The sequence below is a fragment of the Penicillium vulpinum genome (assembly GCF_028829585.1).
Source record: "Penicillium vulpinum strain IBT 29486 chromosome Unknown utg000004l_segment0_segment0, whole genome shotgun sequence".
Taxonomy (NCBI): Eukaryota; Fungi; Ascomycota; class Eurotiomycetes; order Eurotiales; family Aspergillaceae; genus Penicillium; species Penicillium vulpinum.
In genome coordinates this window covers 747584-772072 of record NW_026643244.1, presented here as the reverse complement: position 1 = coordinate 772072, position 24489 = coordinate 747584, and the positions used below count along the sequence as shown (strand labels likewise).

Genomic DNA, 24489 nt, shown 5'->3' with positions numbered 1-24489 from the left:
TGATAGGAACTCTCCATGGTGGAATAGATCTCCCCCTATGTTTACTTTGCTTTGATTATAGGCTATGCACTGGTATAGCAACTGCAAGAAAGTATAAGGTAGAAGTCATAATAGCTCGCTTAGCAGTGGTTCTTGTCCATCATGTCCTGGAAGGACAATTTTGGGTTCGCAGATCGGCTGCGAGCCATACAGTCTCTGTGAGTGACTTTCCCGTATATGTCAACATGAGCACTGGATTGATGTGCGTGTAGCACAACGGCTTACCAGCAAGCTTCTTCCTCGCCTACGTCAGCATTTGCAGAAGCTATGGCCCAAGCGAGGCGGCTTGAAACCGAGGCATATGACAAGTCGACCTCAAAAGTGAGTCGTGCGCCGTCTAAAAATGGAAATGAAAAAAAAAGCGCTTCAGCTGAACCTGTTCCATCTAGGACGAATATGAGTCCATTTGCCAACAGGCGATTGATGAAGCTGAATTGGCAAGATCCACAGAGCTGGTCACTAGCATCCCACAGCATGGTGAGGATGACCATGAAGAACTAGAGACCTCAACTGGGGAAGTCATCGGTCAATATCAGTCTTGTTCCCATCATTACGGTGGTCTGCACTCCTCCATCTACAAATCAAAGTTGGAAGATGGGACTATTCGAGCAGTGAAAGTCACCATTCCTCATATGATGACAGCGCCCCATGATGCCCATCGTGAAGCAAGGTTGCTGCGAGAAGCTGCTCACACACATATAATTCCATTGATCGAGACTTTTAAGCTTGATGGGGGCAGATTTGTCTTGGTCTTTCCTTTCTTGCGGTATGACTTCGAGCAGTTGCTCCGACGAGACATGGTAAGTGCTACTCAGACACGATCGATTCTGCGGGACCTGTTCCGTGCCCTTGCCCATCTCCACAGCCTGGGTATACTTCACCGGGACATCAAGCCTTCCAATATCCTAATGGACTCTCCAAATGGACCCGCCTATTTGGCAGACTTTGGCGTTTCATGGAAAGACGGCGATGCGGGATCTGAGCCGCCCACGCAGAAAATCACCGATGTGGGCACGACCTGCTATCGACCTCCAGAAATTCTCTTTGGGTTCAAAGAGTATGGAACATCCCTTGACATCTGGGCTGCCGGTTGTGTGGTGGCAGAAGCCATTGCCGTCGGCCACCACCAGCTCTTTGACTCTGGGCCAGTGGGCAGCGATCTGTCGCTAATTTTCTCCATCTTCAAACTACTGGGCACCCCGGATGAACAACGTTGGCCGGTAAGCTCACGCCTGTGACAAATGCAAAAATTATTAATAACCATTGAATAGGAAGTTAAGGTATTGCCAGATTGGGGGAAAGTGGAATTCCACTCGTTCCCCACACAGCCCTGGGAGGACATTCTCCCAGGTGCATCTTCAAATGGCCGTGATTTAGTCAGCCATCTATTGTGCTACGAGAGCAGCGAAAGATTCTCTGCATTAGAGGTATGTGACCTGACCTGATGTCTCACATTAACCTCTGACAATTAGCTTAGGCCCTTGCCCATCCATACTTTTCTCAGGCTTGAAGCAATGGTATGACATGGGCACATGAAGGGAGTAGCTACGCCACACTTGCGCCTCGCACCAGTAGATCGGAGAATCACAAGTGTGGAAGTGGACCTGCAACTGAATTATTAACATTACAACATACAAAGCAGTCAAGTTTTAGCACTATACAGAGTACTCCGTACCTAATAGGGATCTACATGTACTGCCTACCATTGTATCTCACATGTAGGTCACTAAATATTAATACGAATGTGTTTGTAGCGTAACCCCTGGGGACCTGCATGAGCACAACAATAACGTGCCACGCATTATTATTTACCAAAAATTGGGATTGACCAAAACTGAATTTTCGGCAACGCCGGAAATTACATTCAGTGAGCGATCAATTAAATGTGGCGGTTGTGGTTAGCGTGAAACAACTATATATTAGTCTGTGCCCCCGGGGCCCGCGTGCAGGGCCACGCTTTAGCGAATGAGCCGTTTGGGGGCGGGCAAATGGGGTTCCCAGGATACGGGTGATGAGATTTGTCGACTTCCCGTGTTTTTTGCCAAGTTTTTCGCAAATTAGATTGTGTATCAGGAATATTTTTAGCTGAACTACACTATACATAGTACAGTGCACGTACGAAGTAGTATATAGAATGAAAAAGCAATTTCATCTGATCTATAGTTCATAAAAACACCAAAGAGAAGACTTAAAGTAAAGAGGGTCAAGGTGTTCTCGACCGTGGGGCTGGTATCTCTTTCGGGCCAGGTACCGTTTTTACAGCCAATCAGAACGAAAAAATCATTGGACATCGTTGCCTATTTTGGGTTAGCGTGTTGTCTATACAGGGTCCCAAGATCTCATTTCGGCTCTTCGTGATACCCCGGGGCTCATATGGGCTTTTCTCTTCCCTTGACTCTTTGCTTCTTTTATCCTTTCCCCCCCATTCTTTTTTTTTTTTTCAATTTGTACGACCTGGAAGTCGACGTCCTTTCTTTTATTCTAGACTTGACAATCGGCTGTGCTCGATTTCAGTCGTCCATTCTTTCTATCCACATTCCAACTGTCATCGTCCCAGAGACGCGGATTCTCGGAAAATATTCGCATTAGAATCTTGGATTATCCCTCTCTTTAGGAGAAATACCCCTTCTGAATCCCAATCCCTAACACTCACCACCACTTCACGATATCCAGGGATACTGGAATCGACAACATGCACGGGCATGCACACCACAACCATGCGCGTAATGTGGAGGAACTAGCGGAGCGAGGAGATCTTGAGGAACGAGGCGATGTTGTGATTGTTTACAAGACCATGGAACCGGACTTTGAAGGCGAAGTGGGAGGTTATGTAACTGGCGACCAACACACCACTGCTACGAGACCGCACGCTGGTCTTGGTGATCCTATCACTGCGGCTGCGCCTAAACACACAACCGAGGTCAAAACTACATCTATCGATGAGGAGGAGGAGGAGACCACAACTAAGAAGAAGGAGGAACCGACTACCACCAAAGAGACCGTGGCCCACACCACTCGTGAAACTAAAGCAGAGACCACCGAGACCAGCGAGGCTGAAACAACCCACAGGAAAGCAACCACTACGGATGAGTCGAAGGCACCTATCACAACAACCTCCTTTGTGACTTCAGCATCATCCACCTCGGAATCCTCCCAGGATGTCAACAATATCCTCGCGGCAACCTCCACAGGATCAGCCAGTGACTCTGCCGTATCCGCCTCGACCACTGCTATTGGAACTACTTCTCAGGGTATGACTGGTGGCGCGAAGGCTGGTGTGGCCATCGGTGTCATCTTCGGTGTCGGTCTGATCGCTGCCCTCATTTTCTTCTTTATCCGCAAGAAGAAGAGAAACCAGCAAGGATATCAGCAGGAGAATGAGAAGACCTTTGGTAGCGAAGGCCTGCCAGAGGGTGCCGCCGCTGCTTTCCCACCCCCTCCTCCTTCCAAGCCGCAGACTCTTTCGACAGCTCCACAGCTCAATGTTCGTCCCGTCACTCAATTCGCACCTGACCTGAGCAGCGGTGCCTTGAACCCGGCCACCGCTGGTACTTCGGGTGGCTTGAGCCCGGCCACCGCCGTTGTTGCAGGCGCCGCAGCTGCCTCGCCCGCTGTTGCCTCTCGTAATCTCACTGGCGACTCGCCGCCTCCTACTCCGCCAAAGTCTGCTGGGTCTACTGGAAGCAACCCTGACCCGTTCAAGGACCCTGTGAATCCTTTCAGCGCAGCTTCAGACACCACCCCTGTTACCGAGAGCGTGCCTTCGGTTGTCGAATCGGCCACTGGACCTTCTGGATCGACTGTTGCAGCTGCAGCGGTCGGTGCCACAGCCGTGGGTGTTGCAGCAGGTGCTGCTGCATCTCGAGAGTCCAATGATTCTGAGCGCTACCATTCCGCCGAATCCCGCGGCCATTCCCCCAGTGGCTCGACCCAGTCCGCAACGACCATCCCTGCAGATGCTGCCGCTGTTGCTGCCGGCGCCGGTGTCGTAGGAGCTGCAGGCGCCATGGCTGCTGGACCACCACCTCCCAACAACGTTTACCGTGTGCAACTGGATTTCAACCCCTCTATGGAAGATGAGCTCGGCCTTCGCGCAGGCTCACTTGTGCGCTTGGTTCACGAGTACGATGACGGATGGGCTCTCTGTATGCGTCTCAATGGCCCTCAGCAAGGAGTTGCCCCACGTTCTTGCCTCTCGGCTCGCCCTGTGATGCCTCGCAATCGCCCACCCCCCGGTCCTCCCGGCTCTCGCGGTCCCCCAATCATGGGCCCCGACGGTCGCCCAATGATGCCTGGTGGCCCTCCTGGTCCAAGATTCTACCCTCAGGATGCCCGTCCGAGATCCCCCGGTGGCCCTGGCGTCTCTGGACCTCCGCCTTCTCGCCCTTACCCAGGCCCTGGATCTGCTGTCCAGTTCCCTCCAGTTCCCCGCTCAATGTCACCCGGACCTGGGGGTGCGCCTGGCCCTCGCTCCATGTCCCCTGGACCTAGGGGTGCGCCAGGCCCGCGCTCAATGTCTCCCGGTCCTCGCGGGATGCCCGGCCCTCGCTCCATGTCCCCTGGACCTAGGGGTGCGCCAGGCCCGCGCTCAATGTCTCCCGGTCCTCGCGGGATGCCCGGCCCTCGCTCCATGTCGCCTGGACCTAGAGGTGCGCCCGGCCCGCGCTCAATGTCTCCCGGGCCCGGAGGTATGCCTGGTCCTCGCTCCATGAGCCCTGGTCCATACGGAGCTCCCGGAATGCAGCGGCCTGTGATGCCTGTAAACCAACGCCAACGCAGCAATAGTGCCAGCAACACCGCTCCTCCCATGGCTGCACCCGTTGCGCCTTCAGTTTCAAGTCCACTAGCTCCTGCCCCTGCTCCTGCTGCGCCACAAGTTTCAAGTCCACTAGCCGCTGCCGAGCCTGCCCCTGCTCCCACCCCCGCTGCGCCACAAGTTTCAAGTCCACCGGCAGCTCCTGAGCCTGCTCCTGCTCCCATCCCCGCTGGAATTGCAGTTTCAAGTCCACCGGCAGCTCCTGAGCCTGCTCCTCAGCCTGCTCCTGTTCCCGCACCTATTCCTGTTGCACTTGCGGTTTCAAGTCCACCAGCGGTTCCTGAGCCTACTCCTGCTCCCATCCCCGCTGGAATCCCAGTTTCAAGCCCACCAGCGGCTCCTGAGCCCGCTCCTGCTCCCATCCCCGCTGCACTCTCGGTTTCAAGTCCACCAGCCGCTTCTCAGCCTACTCCTGCCGTCGTACCAATGCCAAGTCCCTTAGCTGCTCCTTCTCCTGCTCCCACCACCGGGCTTCCGGCGCTTCCGACTTCTCTGTCCGGCTCGATCTCGCGGAAGCCACTCCCCGGTGCCACGCAGAACGCTTAATCTGAATGAACCTCACCTCTGCATACAGTCTTCCTTATGCAGAACATAGGCATTCCCACTGACGTGTCAGTGTCCCCGCTGGACGGAAATGAGCTTGCCTAATATGACCTCATTGTTCCCCTCGATCTTGATATCCCCCTACCCTTTGCGCCCGTGACGAACGAACCCTCCTTGAACCTATGCTTTGCGCTGGATGCATATTTCCGCATCTGAATCATTTCTCTGTCTTTTTGTTCTCATCTTCCCAATCTTCTGTTCGTGTCCTCGATGCCGTCTTCTCTGTATTTCCACTGGCATCTATGTAATGTTAGTAAAAGGCCGGCCATCTTTTTATACCTACCTTTTCTTTCTTATGCCTCATTTTTTATTTGTGTTGTTTCACAAACTTTTTTTTCTTTTTGCTTTCTCTTCGACTCGAAGTTGCAAGCATCTTCCTCGAGTTTCTTTCTTGGTCGACATCGATCTCGAATAATATGCGTGTCACGCTGAAATGAGCTGGATACCCGGATCCTTCAACTTGTTCCAACACAGATAGTTTACATTCATACCTATGTAGAATTTACTGAAGATTTTTACCATTTTTATGTCCTGTCAATGTATTGCTAGGGTGCACCATAGCCCTGCCAAGCGCCCAACACCTGTATTAGTGCCCCCCAGCAGATCCCCAATCTTTACCAGATACCCAATCTTTTGTATCACCTCCTCATATAAAGGATACTAGGGCTTGATATGAATTTTTCTCAACCCTTGAACTAGCTAAACTCGAAGAAAGCGTATCCTTGGTAATGTGAGCACCACTTCATTAATCTAATGCTAGTACTCATTCTAGTAATATCTGATGTGGAAGAAGGATCATAATTAAACAAAGGCACTAACATTCGAAGTTATAACTTTGAAATAGACTAGGTGCTTTCTTTGCTTCAGTACACTTAATAATTCTTACTAAAGTTGTAATAAATAAAATGGAAATTCTCTGTTGTATATGTCTTCTATCTTCCCTAACTAGTAGGTGGGTCAAGAAATTTTGTGTGGTGCCTATAAGTTGTTTACCTATCTTTTGTACGGAGTATGGCTCGCTCATATAAAAGGTACATAATTTGTAGATTGGTTATCTAGTGAAAATTGGAGATCTACTGAGCCTCACCAACACAGAGAGTATGTAGAGCGTTTGGCAGGGTTATTCAATAGGAGTGGGCACTAAAAACTCTCTTCATGAGAGATCATCGCCCAAAAGACCAACAAAAGGAAAATTCATCTACAATCACCTAGATACCATATATATCCCAAGCTATATGACCCTTCAATCAAAATCCGATATAGAAAGCCTTATATTAACATTCCTTAACATATCTAATAACCATAATATCAAAACAGTCCTAGTGAAAAGATATTAAAATCAAATCACACAGGCACTACGGGTATAAATGAAATCCACCACATCAACAATCAACCTTGTCTATCAACCACTCAAATCTTGACCTCAGTACCACTCTCATCGCTATCAAACTTCCCAGGAGCGATGTGCACATCAGTGCCTGGGGCGACGCTCGTACGGCGAACAGCTTCCTCAATGTACTCGGGCTTGAGTTCACCATGCTTGTCGTAGCGGTATGGCTCCTTGATGGAGAGTGTAACACAGTCGAAGACGTTGGTGGACTTCTTAAAGATAGCGTCCATCTCTTCCAGGGAACGGTAGCGAGTCTCAGGGAAGAAGAAGTATACACATGGGAACATGAATGCGTTACTGCGGTTGTTAGCTTCGAATTCGGTTGATATGCAGTTTTCGAGAACTTACATAACAGCGAAAATAATATAGGTCTGGTATCCGATATTCTCGAATGCAACAGGGGTGATCATGACAACCATGAAGTTGAAGATCCAGTTAGCACTAGTGGCCAGTGCGTTGGTTGGAGCACGGATACGCAGAGGCACGATCTCAGCGGGGTACAGCCAGGTCATTCCGAGCCAACCGATAGCGAAGAAGGTGTTGAAGACGAAGAGGAACACGGCTTGACCAATACCGGCTTGGCTGTCTCCAAGTGCAGTCAAGCGGTAGTTGGTACCGGCTAGGATGGCCATGGAAATTGACATGCCGGCGGCCTTATTTAGGATTTTTGGTTAGCTGATGGGAATATTGAAAATAGGTGTCGGGGGGTGACATACGCCGATCAGCATCAATGGGCGACGTCCGGCTTTCTCAATGATGAAAATAGGGATAAATGCAGCCATGAGATATTCCGTGCCGTTGCAAGCGGCTAGCAACTTTGGTAGGCTGCCGCTTCCAAGACCAATCTCAGCGTATAGTTGAGGTGCCTGTGGACTTGATTAGTATAGAGCTAGTATCTCGGTTTGGGGGGAAAGGAACTCACGTAATACGTGATAAGATTAATTCCAGAAATCTGCTGGAACATCTGGTTGACGTAGGCAAGTGCCACACGATGGAATTCACGATACTCGCTCATCTTGAACAGACTTCTAAAGGAGCCCTTGTTCATTTCCTTGACAGTTTCCTGGATGGCGATGAGCTCATTCTGGATGTAAGGGTCATCCCGAGATTTCTCATTTAGACACTCGAGAATCTCCAAAGCCTCGTCGTTCCGGCCTTGCATAACGAGCCATCTGGGAGACTCGGGCAGGTTGAGAATAGAGCAGAAAATAATAATAGCGAAGAGAATCTGGAAGGCCAGAGGAAACCGCCAGGCAACCTCTTTATCACCGATGAACGACATGCCTAATTCAAAATTAGATCAGTAATTGTAAATTGAGCGAATTTTCAAATATGAAGTTAGACTCACCGTAGTTCATCCAGTAACTAAGAGTGATACCTCCTGTGATGAGCATACCCTCGATCATCACCATCTTACCACGATCGTGTGACTTCGCTGATTCAGACTGCCATGTCGGTACTGTACTTGTATTCATGCCGTTGCCAACACCTGTAACAATTCGGCCAACAATGAAGTGAGGTAGAGAATAAGCAGTGCATTGGAGTAGGGCTCCAGTAGCCATGATTATACAGCCACAGAAGATAGTCCTTCGTCGACCAAGTGGGTTACCGATGAAGATAACCAAGAGGGAGCCGAAGAAACATCCGAGATTGTACGACGCAACTGCAATGCCTTGGTTCAAACTGCGCTGCGATCGGGCAGGCTGGTTATCCTTGATAGCAGGGTCCAAGGGATTGATATCGGGGAAGTATTTGATGAAGGAGGGCAAGTCAAGAAGACCACCCGTGACACCTTGATCATAACCAAAAAGCCTTTGTATGAGGTTAGTTTTTCAAGTTTCAGAATATATCAGCACATCAATAGCAGCATACAAGAAATCGAGACTGCCAAGGGAACTGATAGCCAAGTTGAGAGACCGGCCTCTCCAGCCAAAGAACTTCGGAATGCCGAACATGATGCCCAAACATGCAAAGAGGATCGAAGCAAAATACGGGGGACATGATGAGAATGCCGATCAGCGGGTTATATAGCCCACTCACAATTCCCCCGGATTGACAAAAGCGGTAATCCGAGATGACCGGGGTACTCTCCAGTGTCTGGGGCTGGCCAAGATACGGGGAAGGCGTCGGGCGACGCGGGGATAGGTAACCTCCCATGGGCGTAGGATTTGGGGGCTGTTTTCCTACATTGTGACTGGTCCAAGGGAAATAGCGCTAACTCCATCTATGTAGTAAGAATATGTAATTTACCGCTTTGTTTGGAGAAAAAAATAAATACCTCGGCGCTATAGTAGGCCCATCGCTTGGCGACACCATGGCTTGATATAGCGTCAGCCCCGAAAAGGAACGTGCTGATATGACATATATTTCCCCAGAGTTGTCCGTCGTTTTTCGCTCCGTTTTTATCCGAAGCATTCCAACCCTCGGGACTACCACGGTCTATATATTTACGGAGAATTAGAAAAATAATTGCGGTTGGATACCAAAAGGCCCGGCCAAGCCAGCCAAGACCGAGGCAACCACCCGTTAGCAAATAAGACGGGATGCCTTCAAGCTGAATGTTCTAGAGCCAATGAAATGTGACTCACTAATACTACCCCCGGTCTTTGTTACCCTTGTCGATGACATGCGCCAAATACGCCAAATACGCAGGGAACCCGGGTAAATGGAAAAAAAATTGTTCTAAAAGTACGCAAATGCAATCTTTGCATGTAGAGTTCGCTCAGTTTTGAGGCTCAGATAAGAATAAATATTCCGGGCACATAAGACCCTATTATTTTCCTACCCCAGAATGATCTAGAATAGTTGGAGAAATAAGTAAACAAATACATAATCTACATATACTCCATACTCCATATCCCAACTTGGAAGTGCACGCTCTCGGATATCGGCTAGGGTCTTTAATCTATCAAAAGACGTCAGCGGCACCCGACATACTACATATGCGGCTTGCCTAGATAGACATACATCTCGGGATACTCGAATTCTCCTATCCGAGTTTCACCCGTTTTATTTCCAGGGCCAAACTTCCTAATTCGAGCTGACCTGACCTGACTTTCATTCACGCCGATCCTTGCCTCCGGAACCTCAGCTTGCATTATATAGCCACAACATCATAGTTTCAATCTTTTTATAGTCTCAAGCACCTTAGACTAGTTATGCATCTCATCTCACATTCAGTATGCACTTGTCAAAGTAGATCTATCTCCTTAATATGATCCTGGAGGCTCTAACTTTCCTCTCCACCGCCATTCTCCAGCGCCCTCTTTAGTCGACGCCATCATCAACCCGCTATGTCTCTCACTCAACATCACGCGCACTCACAGAGTTTTAACACTTGTCACGCGCAACCCACATGGCTCACAACTACAACACTGGCTTCGACTTCGGAATACTACAAGTGGGGCCTTAAGTATAACGACGGCGTCACTCTATAAACTCATTATTAAGTGGCGCACTGCCTACGCCGAATTTGCCAAGGTGTGCAGTCAAACACGTTTTAACTTCCGCCTCGTACTTTTTCCCTCCTTATAGCTATTAGCATTAGTAGCTTAACAGGTTTTGCCCTTCCGACAGTTAGAGCTCCGAGTCGGTGCTTATTAGCACTTTCTCCGACTTTTGTCATTTCCGACCTCGGGAAAGCCGATATCTCACTATTCTCCTTTCTATAACATCATTTGTAGTATGACTTTTAACAAGCCGATAAACGCCGCCACGCAAAGCCACGCCTACTCCTGAAGAATCCTCCCCGCAACCCCGCCATCGCTCAATCGGCTATCCCGGTCTCCGCCAAGATCAATGCCGGATCCAAGACCGGGAACCCTATCATACGATACAACTTTTGTTTACAGAACGATTTGTGGGGGAACTACAGCCCCATATTTTCATGTTCGTGGGGGAATTCCGAGCTCTCTAGCACGTGGCTTTCTCAAAATTTTCAATCTCACATTTACTATGCACCTGGACGTCCTCGTAAATCTTTTCTAACACATAGCCCTTCTTCATTTATCCTTCAGCGTTATTCTGAGTAGGCCTTCTCACAATAATCTGTTCCTTATACCAGTATGCTGCCTCAAACTTTGGTTCGTGACATCCATTTGCTAGGGCCGATCTCAGGGGCTTCTTCATCTACACCATCATGACATCTTCACCATGACATCTACATTGAACTCTGATTTACGAGCATAAATTTTCCTATTTCCCTTCTTTCAACACAATTCTAACTGTATGTTAGGACTTCATTCTTGATATCCCTTTCCGTGGTATTAGGTGACAAAATCCGAAAGAACAATAAAAATGACCCTGGATACAGAGCTTCTCACCGGTTATCTCGGTGGTCTCAAAATCAGCGAAAACTCAAACTCTTCGGATGAGGGACCTATCATAAAACATGCAGACACGCTGGACGAACTCATAAACATCTGACTCCAGCCTGCTCTTCACGCCCAACAACGCCTCGAGGCAATTATCGCACCACATCCTGTTTTCCAGAAAGCCAAAAAAACTCTGTAAAAAACATGAATGGCTGATGGAACGATTCAAAAATTTTCGAAGACTGCTATGCGGGACTCGCAATTTCCCATGTATCTTGCTTTTCAATCCAAAGAATGACCACCTTCCATTCGATCAAATGGTCGAAGGAACTCCAACTCTAACGTGGCTGAAAGATATCCTAGAAGATATCGGTCTTCGGCTTGACGATGTAATAATCATGGGTTTATTTCCTATGTTGACTGACGAATGGTTGGATGAACACCCTGATGAGCGCGAGCAAGTTATTCGCGAGATGTTTGTGCTGACCCTTGACTGTATTCGAGAGTTCAAGCTATCTATCATCCTTTCTTGCCAATGCTTTCCATCTTTCCGAGATGAGCGCTGGGGTTCATTCAGTGGCGATGATGTGGTTCAAAATCTACGCTCATCGATCAAATGTGCCGAAAGTAAAAAAGTGTCCTGCTTCCATTTCGAGAAACATTATATACATTTTGTTCAAGGATTCCACCCTGCCAAGTTGTGTTATGAGGAATATGATAGTTTGGACAAAATGCTCCGTCAAATCTTTCATTCTTTGTTCCAGCCGTGTGCAACCTGGAAAAAGGAGTATAACATGAAGCTGGAGAAAAGGCTGGATCGCAAAAGACGGTATATTCAAACCTTGGTCTCAAGTCTCCGGGATCATGTGGCTGAATATGATGAAATTCGCATGAGGGCAATTTCTCAGGGCATTTCTTGGAATCGCGAAGGTTCCTTCACAGCTGAGCAGTGGAATGAGTCAAAGAAAGCACTGGATTGGATTGTTCAAGCGTTGTCTCCTGACACATCAGGGAAGTCGGACTTCAGGGACTTGGTCAAACAATAATATCCATGGATATCTTGAAGATCTACAGATAGAGTGTCCTTTGACAGTATATCGAATTTCTAGCTAATTTGCGTTGTTTATTTGCCCTTTGGGAAGCGATTTAATTTTAGCGTCTGCTTTTGTTTGTTCTTCAACAATGCACTGTCTTTATCCATTAGATACTCAAGCATAGCAGGCTACTTTGTTACTTGCCGGTCTTAAAAGAAACTAAGTGAACTTGATTGGCTTTCTAGCCCTTTCTTTCACAAAGTCCTATTTACTTCAGATTCGCAAGTATAATTGAACGAACATTGTTAAAATTTTCTTTGTTCCACTCTTGATTTTTCCAAACTAGTCGCCGTTGTTCTCAGTTCAAGATCCGGTCTCTTTATCATTCATGCCTTTGAAACTTTTCACTATGCACTTGTTTCCATTATTCAATCGTCACTTCCTTTGTTCCACTAAGACTTATTTTAGGATGGCCCTATGTTCGTGCTGTTTCATCCTTACAAAGACTAGGGGTCAGGCGCATGTCAAACAGGAACAGATACATTTGCCAAAATGTATATAGCTGCGCCTGTGCCCGTCCCTTACTCTCCATTCCATCATCATCATCATTCAAAGCACAATACACCAGATCCTACTAAGACTATATTTTATTCCTACAACTCTCATCTATCGCATTTCCTAAGCTACATCCTACCTTATCTATAACAATGAGGACAATGAGGCGTTTCTGTCGCAGACTCAATTGTTTCAGCTGCGACTGTAGCGATGACGAGGAGGAGTCTGTCGAATCCTCAATTTCCCTACAAACTTTAGGACCCGAGTCCGTGGACCAACCGTCTCCCAAGGTCGCGGACAAACCGTCTCCCAAGGCCGCGGACAAACCGTCTCCTAAGGTGGCTAGCCCTAAGAAGAAGAAAGATGCTGGAGCTAGTGAAAGTAGCAGCAGTGAGGAAGCTCCACTCCCAGAGATAATTACAAGGAAGGTCGCAAAGGCAAAGGCAACCAAAGGAAAGCCAAAAGATGTCCTGAAGGCAGTGAAACCAGGTAAAGTCCAGAAGCAATCTTCCCCCAAGAAAACTACTAAGGCTCAGAAGAAGAAGAAGCCCGCTGGCGCCAGTGAAAGTAGCAGCAGCGATGAGGAAGCTCCACTCCCACCGTTGAAACATACAGGCATCTCACCTGCAATGAGTGATGTCGGTCTGGACAGTCCTAGCCGAACAGTCGATCTCGGTGATGACATATTGAACGCCCCTCTAGATGAATTGTTAACCTTCCGTCAAACCTCAGAAGGCCCTAAACCCGATGAGTCCTCATCCGATGACGATTCCCCATGGTCCGGTCCTAAGCAAACCCATCCTCTCGAAAGACTCATTGCCGGCAGAAAGCGGGGAACTTCAACAGAGTGGGGAGCTTCTTCTTCGGATTTGGGAGCTTCTTCAGAAGATTCTCATGATCCTCATCCGGCTATCTGGGATACGGATTATATGCGAAATATGACTATGGAAGAGATTCGGGCGTTGGGTAAGAGCTGGCCGAACCCCCCTTGGGGATCACTACCCTTTGGGCCGGAAGGAATAAGACGAAGTTTGCTAAGAGGAACACGAGCAAAATGGGGAGGAAAGATACCTGTGGGGCCAAGATTACCTTCTCCAAGACTGTTCCCTTCTCCAGAAGGTTCGCTTCAGCAAGAATCCGCTGAGGCGTGGGATGACATTCCTACGGAGGAAACAGTCGCTGAATACCGAGTAAAAGGAGCTCTATTAGTAGGTTGGTTAGAAGATCCAAATGCACCAGACTGCAATATTTCCCCAGCAACTCTAACCATGCAAGACTTGTTGGGGCCACCATACAATTTCCAAAGTATGGAGAACCTGTGGACTAATCTAGGTTACCTTATGGATGGAGGCGAACCCGAAACTGTGGGGTCACTTCCCGTTGGTGATAGGTACCGCGAGACCACAATCGAAAGCTGGGTCACGGACCCAGAGGTCCTAGCGGGATTCGGAGCGACTGATGTCCGTAATAGGTACAGACACCTAAGCGGACGGGGTCTCCTTGTTGGTCATGCCGTTTTCAGGTTCGATAGTGTTCAGTGGAATATCGTTGGCAGGGCTGTGTATGAGCTTGACTGGCCCATATCCACTTTGAGGTATATTATGTTTACTCAAGTAGTCAATGAGGAGACTGCACCATATATCCGGTCCATCCTCTACCCCAGACTTGGTCATGCCTTCTATTCGTCGCGGGAACCGCCATGCATAAAAGTCGAGCGCGGCACTCGTGAGTATGAGGAACTCCTGGGCACAAAATTGGGCAAAGCAGCTACAATCCTTCTTATATCATCTCTTCCCAGAGGTACGAGACGTATCGCTCGAGCTGTTATTTGGACAACTACCTGGAGCATTATGCTAAGATTTGAGGTTGAGCCCATCCCTGGTAACGCATATGACGAGGCAGAGGGGGCAGCTACAAGGGCACTAAACGAATTGGAAGAAGCGGAGGCAGAGGAATTAGATCCAAATAAAAGTAGAGAGGAGCAGCAGGAGGAGGATGTAGAGAGTGAAATAGAGTCTGAGACTTCAAGGCCAGAAGATCCTCTATGGTTCTGATTGGATTGAGGAATATTCAGGCACTTTTACCATGTTGGAGAGAGAACAAACCACTAGAAATATACATAGTATGCAATAAATTGATTCTTCTTTTGAATATCATCTTGAAGACGGTACAAACGAAAACAAGACTGGCTATAGTGTGCAATAGGATACCATATATTCTCAGTTCAGATAATAAGGGTACATCAAGACTCTTTCTGGGTCTGGATGAGCGGGTTAACTTCTTGATAGATATAGTTTCGGAACAGAACAATTAACCATCCTAGGAATCCTCAGGCGCAAGCTTTGATAATCCCCTCAGTTTTGGGCCATATCTCATAAACAAGAAGGGTACCGGCAATAAAACTGCAGCCACAGCTCCAACAATGGAAACAGCAGGGCCAATCCCCAAAGCCTTGATCATCGGTTTAGCCGCCAAGGGAAGCCCGGCAGCCAGCAAACTTCGAAGGAACGTAACAGCCGCCGTTGAGCTAGCAGCATAGATCTTATATACATCAATCAAAAAATTCAAACACTGTTGGAAAATGCAGTTGAATCCAAAGCCTAGAAAGCCAGCTGCCAGACATGGTAGGATCCAGTGATGAGGTGGTTCGGCGGTCCAAGCAAACCAGAATAGCCCTACAACAAAGAATACCGCCCCAAATGCCATAGGCATCAGTCGCGCCTCGGGCACTGCTTTCCCATTTGCTTCCCTGGATATCCGGTTATAGCGGTGTTGGTTCCAGATGTTAAGACCCACGGATGATATGACACCAATCAGCAATGCCAGGAACGGCAAAGAGCCGACAAGGCGATTCCAACCTCGAGATTGTTGGAACGCAATTGGAAATACCTCAAGAGTCAGGTACATGACCCCGTAGGCAAAGGCAGCATAAAAGGCAATACAGGTGACAATCGGCTCAGTGCACAGCATTATCAATGGGCGGGCAAGCTGCTTGGTGAGAACGGATTTGACATCGAGTTTCAAATGTTCATGAGGGTGATAGAACCGCGGGTCATTAGTCTCCTTCCGAAGCCGCTGTGCTTTACGCTTGAGGAGAACTAGTGGATATACCTCTGGCAAGCAGAAGAAGGTCAAAGTGAAAATAACAAAGACCCAGATGGCGTGGATGTACGCCGTCCAGCGCCAGCCCATATTAGGATTCAACAACAACGCTGCCCCGATCACTGGCCCTAGCGCCGGTCCGCCATTCACTGCCACTGCATAGAGGCTGACTGCCGTCCCGCGTGTCTCTTTACTCCATATGTCACCTAATGCAGCGGTGACATTGCTAATCGGAGCAGAGCCGAAAAAGCCCGCGAAAAAGCGCGTGATGAACACTGACGCTGTATTCGTGCTTACCCCAGTGCCGATGGAGAATAGTGCTAGACAGAAGACGGCGGGGAGTATGCTGACTCTCCGGCCCCAGATTTCTGAAAGAGGAGCCCAGATGATAGGTCCGAAGACAAAACCAAGACTATTATTACTATTAGCATTATTATTGACGTTTTGGTTAAAACCTTACTCACATATAGAGAGATACATCCAACACGGCAACCTCGCTGCTCACGCCAGTATATTTCGCGATGGTGTCATCGGCCGGCGTGGTGATACTTGATCCCAGACTACCCGCCAACGCAAGCATGCCCAGTTGGAATGTCACCCACCATTTGTACCTGGGATTCCAATTTTGGGGATTCAATACATCCTCCTCATCCCACTTGACGAGATATGCTGGATCAAGAGGTGCAGGGTCTTTCTCGGCTTGGGTTTGTACATTTATAAGACTGCCCTTCGGCCAGATGTGTATCATTATTGGGAGCAATACCGTGGAGTGCTGATCGCTACTTCCATGGACAACAATTCATATGTAGCAGGATGATCCTTGGGCGAATCGATCTTGATGTCGATCCCGATGTCGGAGCAGGCCTCGGATCGCTTCGAAATACGATTGACAATTTTGTCGATGGTGGAAAGAGTCCATTATTTGAAAAGTTATCGTGTTTCTTCAACATCTCGGAAATAGTGATTCTGCTTGGTAATCCCGAGTTGGTACAGCGGTAGGGGAAGTGAAGCTCCCCAGCTTTTGCTCGGATTTTCGGGCTTAGGTTATCTATCGGGCGGAGCCGACCGTGGGTGCGGCCGCCGGGGTGCCGGGGCACTCAACAGGGGTGTTTTAATTGATGCTTGAATCGAGAAACGATCAGATTCATTCAAGCATAAGGGTAAAAGATAGTGGGCTCCTTAACAAGCTACTATATCGTTAAGTGAATGACATAGCTTGTGTTATTTTCTCTTCTATACTTGTAAGATACAGCCTTTTGAGAATCTCCTATATGGCACATGGGATCAATACGAGCCAGCAGGAATAGGATGCAGGCCATACTAAGGAAGTGGTGTAAATTGAAAATCATGAAAATCCCCGAAAAAATGACCCGAAATCCAATTAAGATCGTCCAAAAACATCATGTATAAATCCAGCACGCGCTTCTAAGTCACAAGAAATGCAGAATATAGACGGCAAAAAATCGTTTTATCATGCGCTCTTCAGATGTGGAACGTTTGCACTTGCAAGAAGAAGATTCACAATGCTCATGATACCTTCGCCCAAAATGAGGCCGGAGGCAAGGACAACGACAGTTGAGGAGGCAGCATCTGCTTTTTCAGATGCCTGCTGGGTTGGTGTTGATGATTGCCCAGCCTGCAACCCAGTGTCTGTAGAAGAGCCATTGTTATTGGCGTCTCCATCGGCCACTTGTTCGTTGGCCGTCGACTGTGAGTGCCTGCGCGCCCACCACCATGCAATAATACCACCAATAGCTCTCGCCAGGGTAAATGAAGGCTCGTTAAAAATACCAACGGCAACAGCAATACCGCCAGGGATCCAAGCTCTCCAGGCGGGGGGTTTCCCGTTGCGTGCAAAGGAAGGGGACGCAGCTGCAATCCTCAGTGCGGTAAGGAATGCCCACACGATACCAGCAATTAAAGAGACTTGTCCAGCCATTTTGGGTAGCCCTTGACCAGTCACAAGGCGAGCAGTGAAGATCCAGACATACGCGGTAGGTGTCTGGAACATTTCGCCCGGGACTTCGTAGACGTTCACGTACAATTTGTATACGGCAGTTGATAGAACTGCACCTACAAGACTACCGATTATCTGGCCATAAAACTGGGCCTTGGGGCTTGCACCAAGAAGATGACCGGTCTTCAAGTCTTGCATCATATCACCGGCTTGCAGTGCTCCTGACTCGGAGACTGCACCAGCGAGTAGGTTTGTCACTAGCGCGGTGCGTCTGGAGAAATGGGATGATGGCGTGGCGAGTGAAAAGAGAAGTTGTGTCAACTTGCTGATACCTGAAACTGGGTTGAGGTCGGTCTCGCCAAGAGCCCTGACACCCATAATGGAGAGAAGCACTGCCAGCAGAGTCGCTAATGTTGATAGAACGGGGGAAATGATGTCACCGAAGGCAAAGTGCATGCACACGACATTTAAAAGCAGAGTGAGGGGAAGCAGAATCACTACTGTGCGAGTTGAAATGAGTTGAGATGGCGGTGCATCTTCATCTTCTTCTTCACTTGTAGTCATTTGTGTATGGGGGGCGTCACCATTTTCATGAGGCAAAAGATGAGACTCTGACTCCAAAGCGGAGTAGTTGATATATGAGTGCTGAGAAGACTGCAGTCGAAACGCAATCCACTGACCAACGCGAGTGGATCGGAACCGGGCCATCCATGTTGGAGAGTGTTTTATGATGGGCTTGAGCACCAGCCACCCAAGACTAACAATTGAATCAGCAAGCATGATAGCTAGTGATACCCAGACAATCCATGCTTTGCTACCGGTTTCCCAGTTATTCACCGGGCCGGGGGCCCAGCCGTGGGACTTAGCCAGCGGTGACAGGACGCCCCACCCCAAGGCTGCCCCGAAAAGCATGTGCATGCATGTTGATGGACCCATAATGATACCCTGACCAATATACGCGGGCGATGGGTTAAGAGTCCACAGCCAGTTTTTCGCCATGTCCGCGCCAAATAGGGGGATGGCATGGACTAGAGGGACGAAGTAGGAGAAAAGAGTCTAATTCTGTTAGCATAGAGTTTACAGAGCCCAATTTGGGGATATTCACATATACACCCGATAGTGTAAACGATCCAACTAAGATGCGCATCTTCGAGCGCCAATCTTGCTCCTTGGAAGCTTGATCTTCAGCATCGCCAACCTTCAAGAGGCCTGTGTTTTCTTGCGATCGACGAGCTGCTCCAGTCTCTGTACTCAAAATTCCCACAGGGGGAGTCTCTGTTGCTATAACCTTTTCGTTGCTCCCAGAACCATGCAAGACCTTGAGCATCAATGCCGAGGCGGTACCGCTCGGAAACGGCAACTTCTCTCGAACGATAACCTCTTTTCGTAGTGGGACCGCAAATACCACACCGAAGAGACAGACTCCCAGACTCCAGATAACCAACTTCCAGAAGCCGAGTTTCAGAGGACCTCCTTCGCCTTCTCCGCCATCGCCTTTGGGTCCATCTTCGCCAGGCTTCAACAGGAACTCCAGAGCAGGGATGACGCCAACAAATCCGCATCCAAGTGGCATCGTTCCCACTGCACCAGCGACCGTCTGTATCAAGACATTCTCAACTGGCGTGAAGGGGAAAGAAAGGTACTTGGTTAGAACCTTGAAGACCGAAAAGCCAATCAAGGCCGAGGGCATGGCCATTGTGCTGATCCATCCTGTCTGCAAACCAAAGTAGGTATTTGAGAATGTGATAAGGGCACCGATAATAAGACCGACGAGAAGTGAACGCGGGGTGAAGCTCTGTGGGGATGTGGCGGGAGCTTGGTGGTTTGTTGTGGGATCATCGATGGTATATGTAGGCGGCGGGTCCAAGGATGGCCTTTCCACAATGTGCTGGCGCGGTTCGGAGGCATTGCCATCCATGCTGATGGCCTGGTAATTCATTAGACCGACCGATCAATCATAGCGTGGTGAATGCTTGGGGAGGAGGTCCGACTTTGGGGAATTGGAAGGGTCTCGCTGATTAATGCGATTCCTCTGATAAGGTCACCTGACGTCACATCCTTTATCCGTAATAAGGTTTGTTTTTGGCCCCGGGGTGTTTGTGTCGTTCTATTGAAATAGCCCTGACAGTTTTGTGTGGTTATGCTAAGGGAATAGAATTTCAAGACCTCGAGAGCGGACACTTTATTGGATATCTGAAGGGTTTGCTATCTTAGTATGTAGAGCTAATCTACAAAACCAAAGCTGGCACGCGAGCAACTCTACGATATATGTACGCAACAACCAAGTAAGAAATTATCTAGCCCTGGTAATAGCTGGTTTCTGTACTATAGGCTAATTCCAGGGTATTTTCCGTTGTCTTACTATCCGAACTCTGAAATAAATAGGAGCAAATGCAAATATATAAATCCAATCACTTTGAAGTCCACGGGTTATTTGAAGGCAACGCTAGTTGCGGGATCTAAACCTAATTAGGATAAAGCAGCGGGGTCTAAACCCAAAAGGGAAGTATATCATTAAGTCAGCCTGGCTCCTTCCTAAGTTCCCAAGGTTATAAAGTAGGCAGGCACCTGGGCACTCTAGGGTCCCGTACAACATAGCGTCTCTGCTCCTTCCTATTTTCTCTTTGCTTCTCGCTTTTTCCCCCCTCCCCCTTTCCCCTCATCTTCCTCTTTCTCTTTCTCTTTCCTTTCCATCCTTCTTCTTTCCTTCATCGGTTGTCACCATTCCTTGATCGTAAGTGTACTTTTGTCGGAGTCCATCCCTTGGTTTTACGTCAATCCAATTAACATCATATTTCAAGTTCTCAAGATGGACGACCAAGTCAAGTCTCGCCAAAAGCAAGACGACCATCGGGTTGTCAAAAATTCGCGTGCGGACTTCAAGAAAGCGCAACTTTCCGGTGGATGGATACCCGGCATGGATATCAAGGTGGACTACTCGGATGAGTTCGAGTTTGGCGGCTCCCTGGGAACGTTGGCACTTATGATTGGCTTCCCGTTGTTGATGTGGTACATGTGGATCGGCGCTGCCTACTATGATGGGAAGCTACCTCTGCCAGAAAACGGAGAGTCCTGGATGGACTTTGGGAAGCATCTGTGTCATCTTGTTTACACCGGTGCATTCCCGCATTTCAAGGCGTGGCGCATTTATTGGACATACTACATCTTCGAGGCAGCATGCTACATGTTGATGCCTGGATTCACATGCTATGGAAAGCCTCTCCAGCATCTGGGAGGCGCGCAGCTGAAGTATTATTGTTCAGCCTACAGTAGCATGTACTTCACAATCTTCGTGATGGTCGTTCTGCACTGCACGGGACTGTTCCCAATCTACACTATTCTGGACGAGTTCGGTCCTTTGATGTCTGTGGCGATTCTTTCCGGGTTTCTCACCAGCTTCTTCGCTTATTTCTCTGCATTTGCTCGTGGTACTCAGCACCGCATCAGTGGTTACCCAATCTACGACTTCTTCATGGGAGCTGAACTGAACCCACGGTTGTTCGGGATCCTCGACTTTAAGATGTTCTACGAAGTCCGTATTCCATGGTTTATGCTCTTGGGTTTGAGCTGTGCAGCCGCTACTCGCCAATACGAACAATACGGATACGTCTCTGGTGAAGTCCTATTCCTTGTCATGGCGCATTTTCTTTACGCCAACGCCTGCGCCAAGGCAGAACACTTCATCACCACAACATGGGACATGTACCAGGAGAAGCTAGGATTCTTGCTGATCTTCTGGAACATGGCTGGTGTCCCGATGTCATACTGCCACTGTATTCTGTACTTGGATAGTCGCCACCCGTCAACATATGCATGGAGTGAAACTGTATTGGCGCTAATGTTTGTGTCATATATTTTCGTCTACTGGGTGTGGGACACTGCAAACAGCCAGAAGAACGCCTTCCGTATGATGGAGCGAGGCAAAATTGTGGAGCGCAACACATTCCCCCAGCTGCCTTGGCGACATGTTCAAAACCCAAGGACACTTGCAACGGAGAACGGCGATACTATCTTTGTTGATGGGTGGTACCAATTGGCTCGCAAAATTCATTACAGCTGCGATATGTTTTTCGCTTTGTCGTGGGCACTAGTCACCGGGTTTGATAGTCCCCTTCCATGGTTCTACCCTGTCTTCTTCGCGGTTATGATCTGCCACCGTGCCCTGCGGGATATCCACAAATGCAAACATAAGTATGGGAAGACGTGGGATGAGTACGAGAAGCTGGTTCCAAACCTTTTCATTCCAGTGAGTCCCTACTGCACCTTTTTTTTTTTTGAGACTATACTTACTCCTGACAGTATGTTATCTAAATTACTCTGACTTTCGGGCCCCCATTATTGTGGTTAGACCGTTTCTGGTCCATTGGTCCACTTGTCTGCCTTGTTCCCAACAGCGAACTCTGCACCACTACCTCAGATCAAATATCTTAGAAAAACTATCTTTAGTTTCAGAGTTTCCAAGTTCAAACAGACTTGTAGATCGCACCGTCACGTCAGCTAGAAGAGAAGATTTTCACAATATGTCATTGGTTATTTCTACACACAATCGGGCCAAGCGCCCAACACACCTTCACCGTGTAGGCCTTGTGAGGAGCTTTTTACTAGGAGCTACTAGTCTACTAGTAAGCTTAGGGCTCTTGCTAGTAAACGGCCCTTGACAACCTGACAACCTGACAACCTGACAACCTGAAAGCTGGTGTTTGCAGTGTTTGGAGCTATATATTTTCTACTAGGAGTAACTAGTAATGTCCTGACACCCTACTAAGAGTTACTAGTAAAAGTCTACTAGGAGCTACTAGTAATCGAAACTCACCTGACCACCTGACCACCTGACCACCATTTCGCCTGGTCTAGTAGACTTCCTACGTGCATCTAGTTTTCAGTCTGCGAAATTCTTTTCGCAAAAGCAAACTATGAGATCAGCCTGGGCCTACACCACGAGCAGTGGTGTAGCAGGCCCTAAAATCAGACGATGGTAGCCAATGATGCGGACCATGGTTACTTACGGGACTTTGGTATTATCCATGGACTATAGCATTGATTTATTTGCTATATGTGCGTCACAAATATTCCATCGGCGCTATCCAGCTTTGAGGCGATTTCGAGAAGTTGTCTCGTCTCTGTCGCTTGTCTCTGTTGCCAATACAAATACCCGCGACCTTGTACGTAATGTGGATATGCTATGGACTATCTACTCTCATTGATCAGGCTCTTTCGATGCTAGAGGATGAGGCAAGTCACGGACACCCATCGAATTTCGGATGCTTCGTTGAAAGCTCAAACCGCAATTCCAATAACAATGGCTTTGTAAGCTAAGTATCAGCTATAGCTGCTGCAACCCAGCTCTTCGTTGGATATATGAATCCTCCAAGTTCCTTGGTGGGTCTCTTAATTAACCATCCACGAGGCCAAAGCAAACACATCCACGTATATGTGACAATAGTTGAACCTTTTCTCTCAACCCTCCATAGTATTCAATCCTTTTGATTATCTCGTTACGAGTGATAACGAGGATCTCAAATACTAAATCATTGTGCGAGGTGGGCCTTTTTTTCACGTAGGGTTCTCAGATGTAACAGCAGGGTTTTTGCTATTCCGAGGGGTATAATGTATTACGCCTTTGATGTGGTCTTCAAGGAAGGGGATAGGATCCTGCCCATTGCCTTCATGTAGGTCCGCAATTCTTTTGGCGAGCGATGAGTCTTGGGGCTTATACCGAAAGATTGTCCAGGTATGGCTTTTCCTGGACAGCCGAAGTAGGTAGACAGGTATGACTACCACTTGAGTGTGGGCGTTTTTATAGTTGTACTCGTAGTTGTTGAAATCGAGTACAAAGTAGGTGTGTCGCGGCCAAACCTCCACCGCTAAAAGCCGCAAATCTGCCTTTTCTTTCCAAAAATCGACGAGGCTTTCGATGAATTCACGAGTTGAGGCCAGATAGTCTTCACGATTCAGTTTTTCGGTAGGCAGGTCACCTAGGATTCGGATTGAACGATGCGTTTCAAGGGTATCGGACACAGTCTGATTTACTTTCTCTATAAAGCGTAGAGATGGCCTTTCACTTTCAGATAGCTCACGTGATAGAATAAATAGTTGACAAGAGTCTCGGAAACCAGGTGTTTCCAGGTCTCAAGGGTATTTATAACCAAGGGCGTTGTGCACGGACCAAAGTAAGCGGTGGAGCTTAGTTATATTGTCTGTTGCTCAAGGCAGCCAGCAATTTATGCATTGAGCTTAGAAGAATTCTTACCCTGCTATACGACCGCATGATATATCAATTCGCGACATTTTCAATATCCTTGTTTGGCAATTGAGAATTGCACTACACTATATTTACAGTATTAGACTAAATATATAAAAAGACGTTTATTGAACGAGCGTGGAGCGGCGATAACCCCCCTGTGCGACTGCAAAGCCAGTATATATCCGGTCGTATATAATGCTCCCACTGAAAATTAGTAGAAAAAGGAATATAACCGATATACCTTGCCTCCTCGTGAAAGCTTGTTTAATTGAGCTTCCCAAAGTTCTGATAGTGCCGGTGTTGCGCACCGTCGGTTCCTTATCAACCTTCAATTGAATTTTTAGCGGTAACAGCGTTCGGTACAGATCTGAGGGGACCAATAATCGCAACTGAGACACTCACATTGTAAGCTCGTGTTCGGGGAAGCAATAGGGAA

General features: G+C 48.0%; 8 protein-coding genes across 8 annotated transcripts; 5 read left to right on the top strand and 3 right to left on the bottom strand.

Moving 5' to 3' along the window:
* Positions 1–141: 141 nt before the first annotated feature.
* N7479_008840 (putative cell division protein kinase (Ctk1)) lies at positions 142–1549 on the top strand (the record flags this gene model as incomplete). Its single annotated transcript, XM_057256533.1, has 5 exons — positions 142–197; positions 252–360; positions 429–1259; positions 1311–1466; positions 1517–1549. The coding sequence occupies 5 exons, from the start codon at positions 142–144 to the stop codon at positions 1547–1549; spliced, it is 1185 nt and encodes a 394-aa protein (XP_057103991.1).
* A 1182-nt stretch (positions 1550–2731) lies between these two features.
* Positions 2732–5401, top strand: N7479_008839 (SH3 domain protein; the record flags this gene model as incomplete). The annotated part of the gene is made up of 1 exon (XM_057256532.1): positions 2732–5401. The coding sequence occupies one exon, from the start codon at positions 2732–2734 to the stop codon at positions 5399–5401; it is 2670 nt and encodes an 889-aa protein (XP_057103990.1).
* A 1467-nt stretch (positions 5402–6868) lies between these two features.
* N7479_008838 (uncharacterized protein) lies at positions 6869–8803 on the bottom strand (the record flags this gene model as incomplete). The annotated part of the gene is made up of 6 exons (XM_057256531.1): positions 6869–7145; positions 7197–7501; positions 7565–7714; positions 7771–8132; positions 8197–8660; positions 8721–8803. 6 exons carry the CDS (start codon positions 8801–8803, stop codon positions 6869–6871), a joined length of 1641 nt encoding a protein of 546 aa, XP_057103989.1.
* Positions 8804–11559: 2756 nt separating this feature from the next.
* On the top strand, positions 11560–12207 carry N7479_008837 (uncharacterized protein; the record flags this gene model as incomplete). The annotated part of the gene is made up of 2 exons (XM_057256530.1): positions 11560–11788; positions 11843–12207. The coding sequence occupies 2 exons, from the start codon at positions 11560–11562 to the stop codon at positions 12205–12207; spliced, it is 594 nt and encodes a 197-aa protein (XP_057103988.1).
* A 704-nt stretch (positions 12208–12911) lies between these two features.
* Positions 12912–14804, top strand: N7479_008836 (uncharacterized protein; the record flags this gene model as incomplete). Its single annotated transcript, XM_057256529.1, has 1 exon — positions 12912–14804. The coding sequence occupies one exon, from the start codon at positions 12912–12914 to the stop codon at positions 14802–14804; it is 1893 nt and encodes a 630-aa protein (XP_057103987.1).
* Positions 14805–15069: 265 nt separating this feature from the next.
* On the bottom strand, positions 15070–16600 carry N7479_008835 (MFS transporter; the record flags this gene model as incomplete). The annotated part of the gene is made up of 2 exons (XM_057256528.1): positions 15070–16264; positions 16317–16600. The coding sequence occupies 2 exons, from the start codon at positions 16598–16600 to the stop codon at positions 15070–15072; spliced, it is 1479 nt and encodes a 492-aa protein (XP_057103986.1).
* Positions 16601–17323: 723 nt separating this feature from the next.
* Positions 17324–19727, bottom strand: N7479_008834 (OPT family oligopeptide transporter; the record flags this gene model as incomplete). The annotated part of the gene is made up of 2 exons (XM_057256527.1): positions 17324–18865; positions 18921–19727. 2 exons carry the CDS (start codon positions 19725–19727, stop codon positions 17324–17326), a joined length of 2349 nt encoding a protein of 782 aa, XP_057103985.1.
* Positions 19728–20618: 891 nt separating this feature from the next.
* Positions 20619–22120, top strand: N7479_008833 (Ergosterol biosynthesis ERG4/ERG24; the record flags this gene model as incomplete). Its single annotated transcript, XM_057256526.1, has 2 exons — positions 20619–22055; positions 22109–22120. 2 exons carry the CDS (start codon positions 20619–20621, stop codon positions 22118–22120), a joined length of 1449 nt encoding a protein of 482 aa, XP_057103984.1.
* Positions 22121–24489: the final 2369 nt, after the last annotated feature.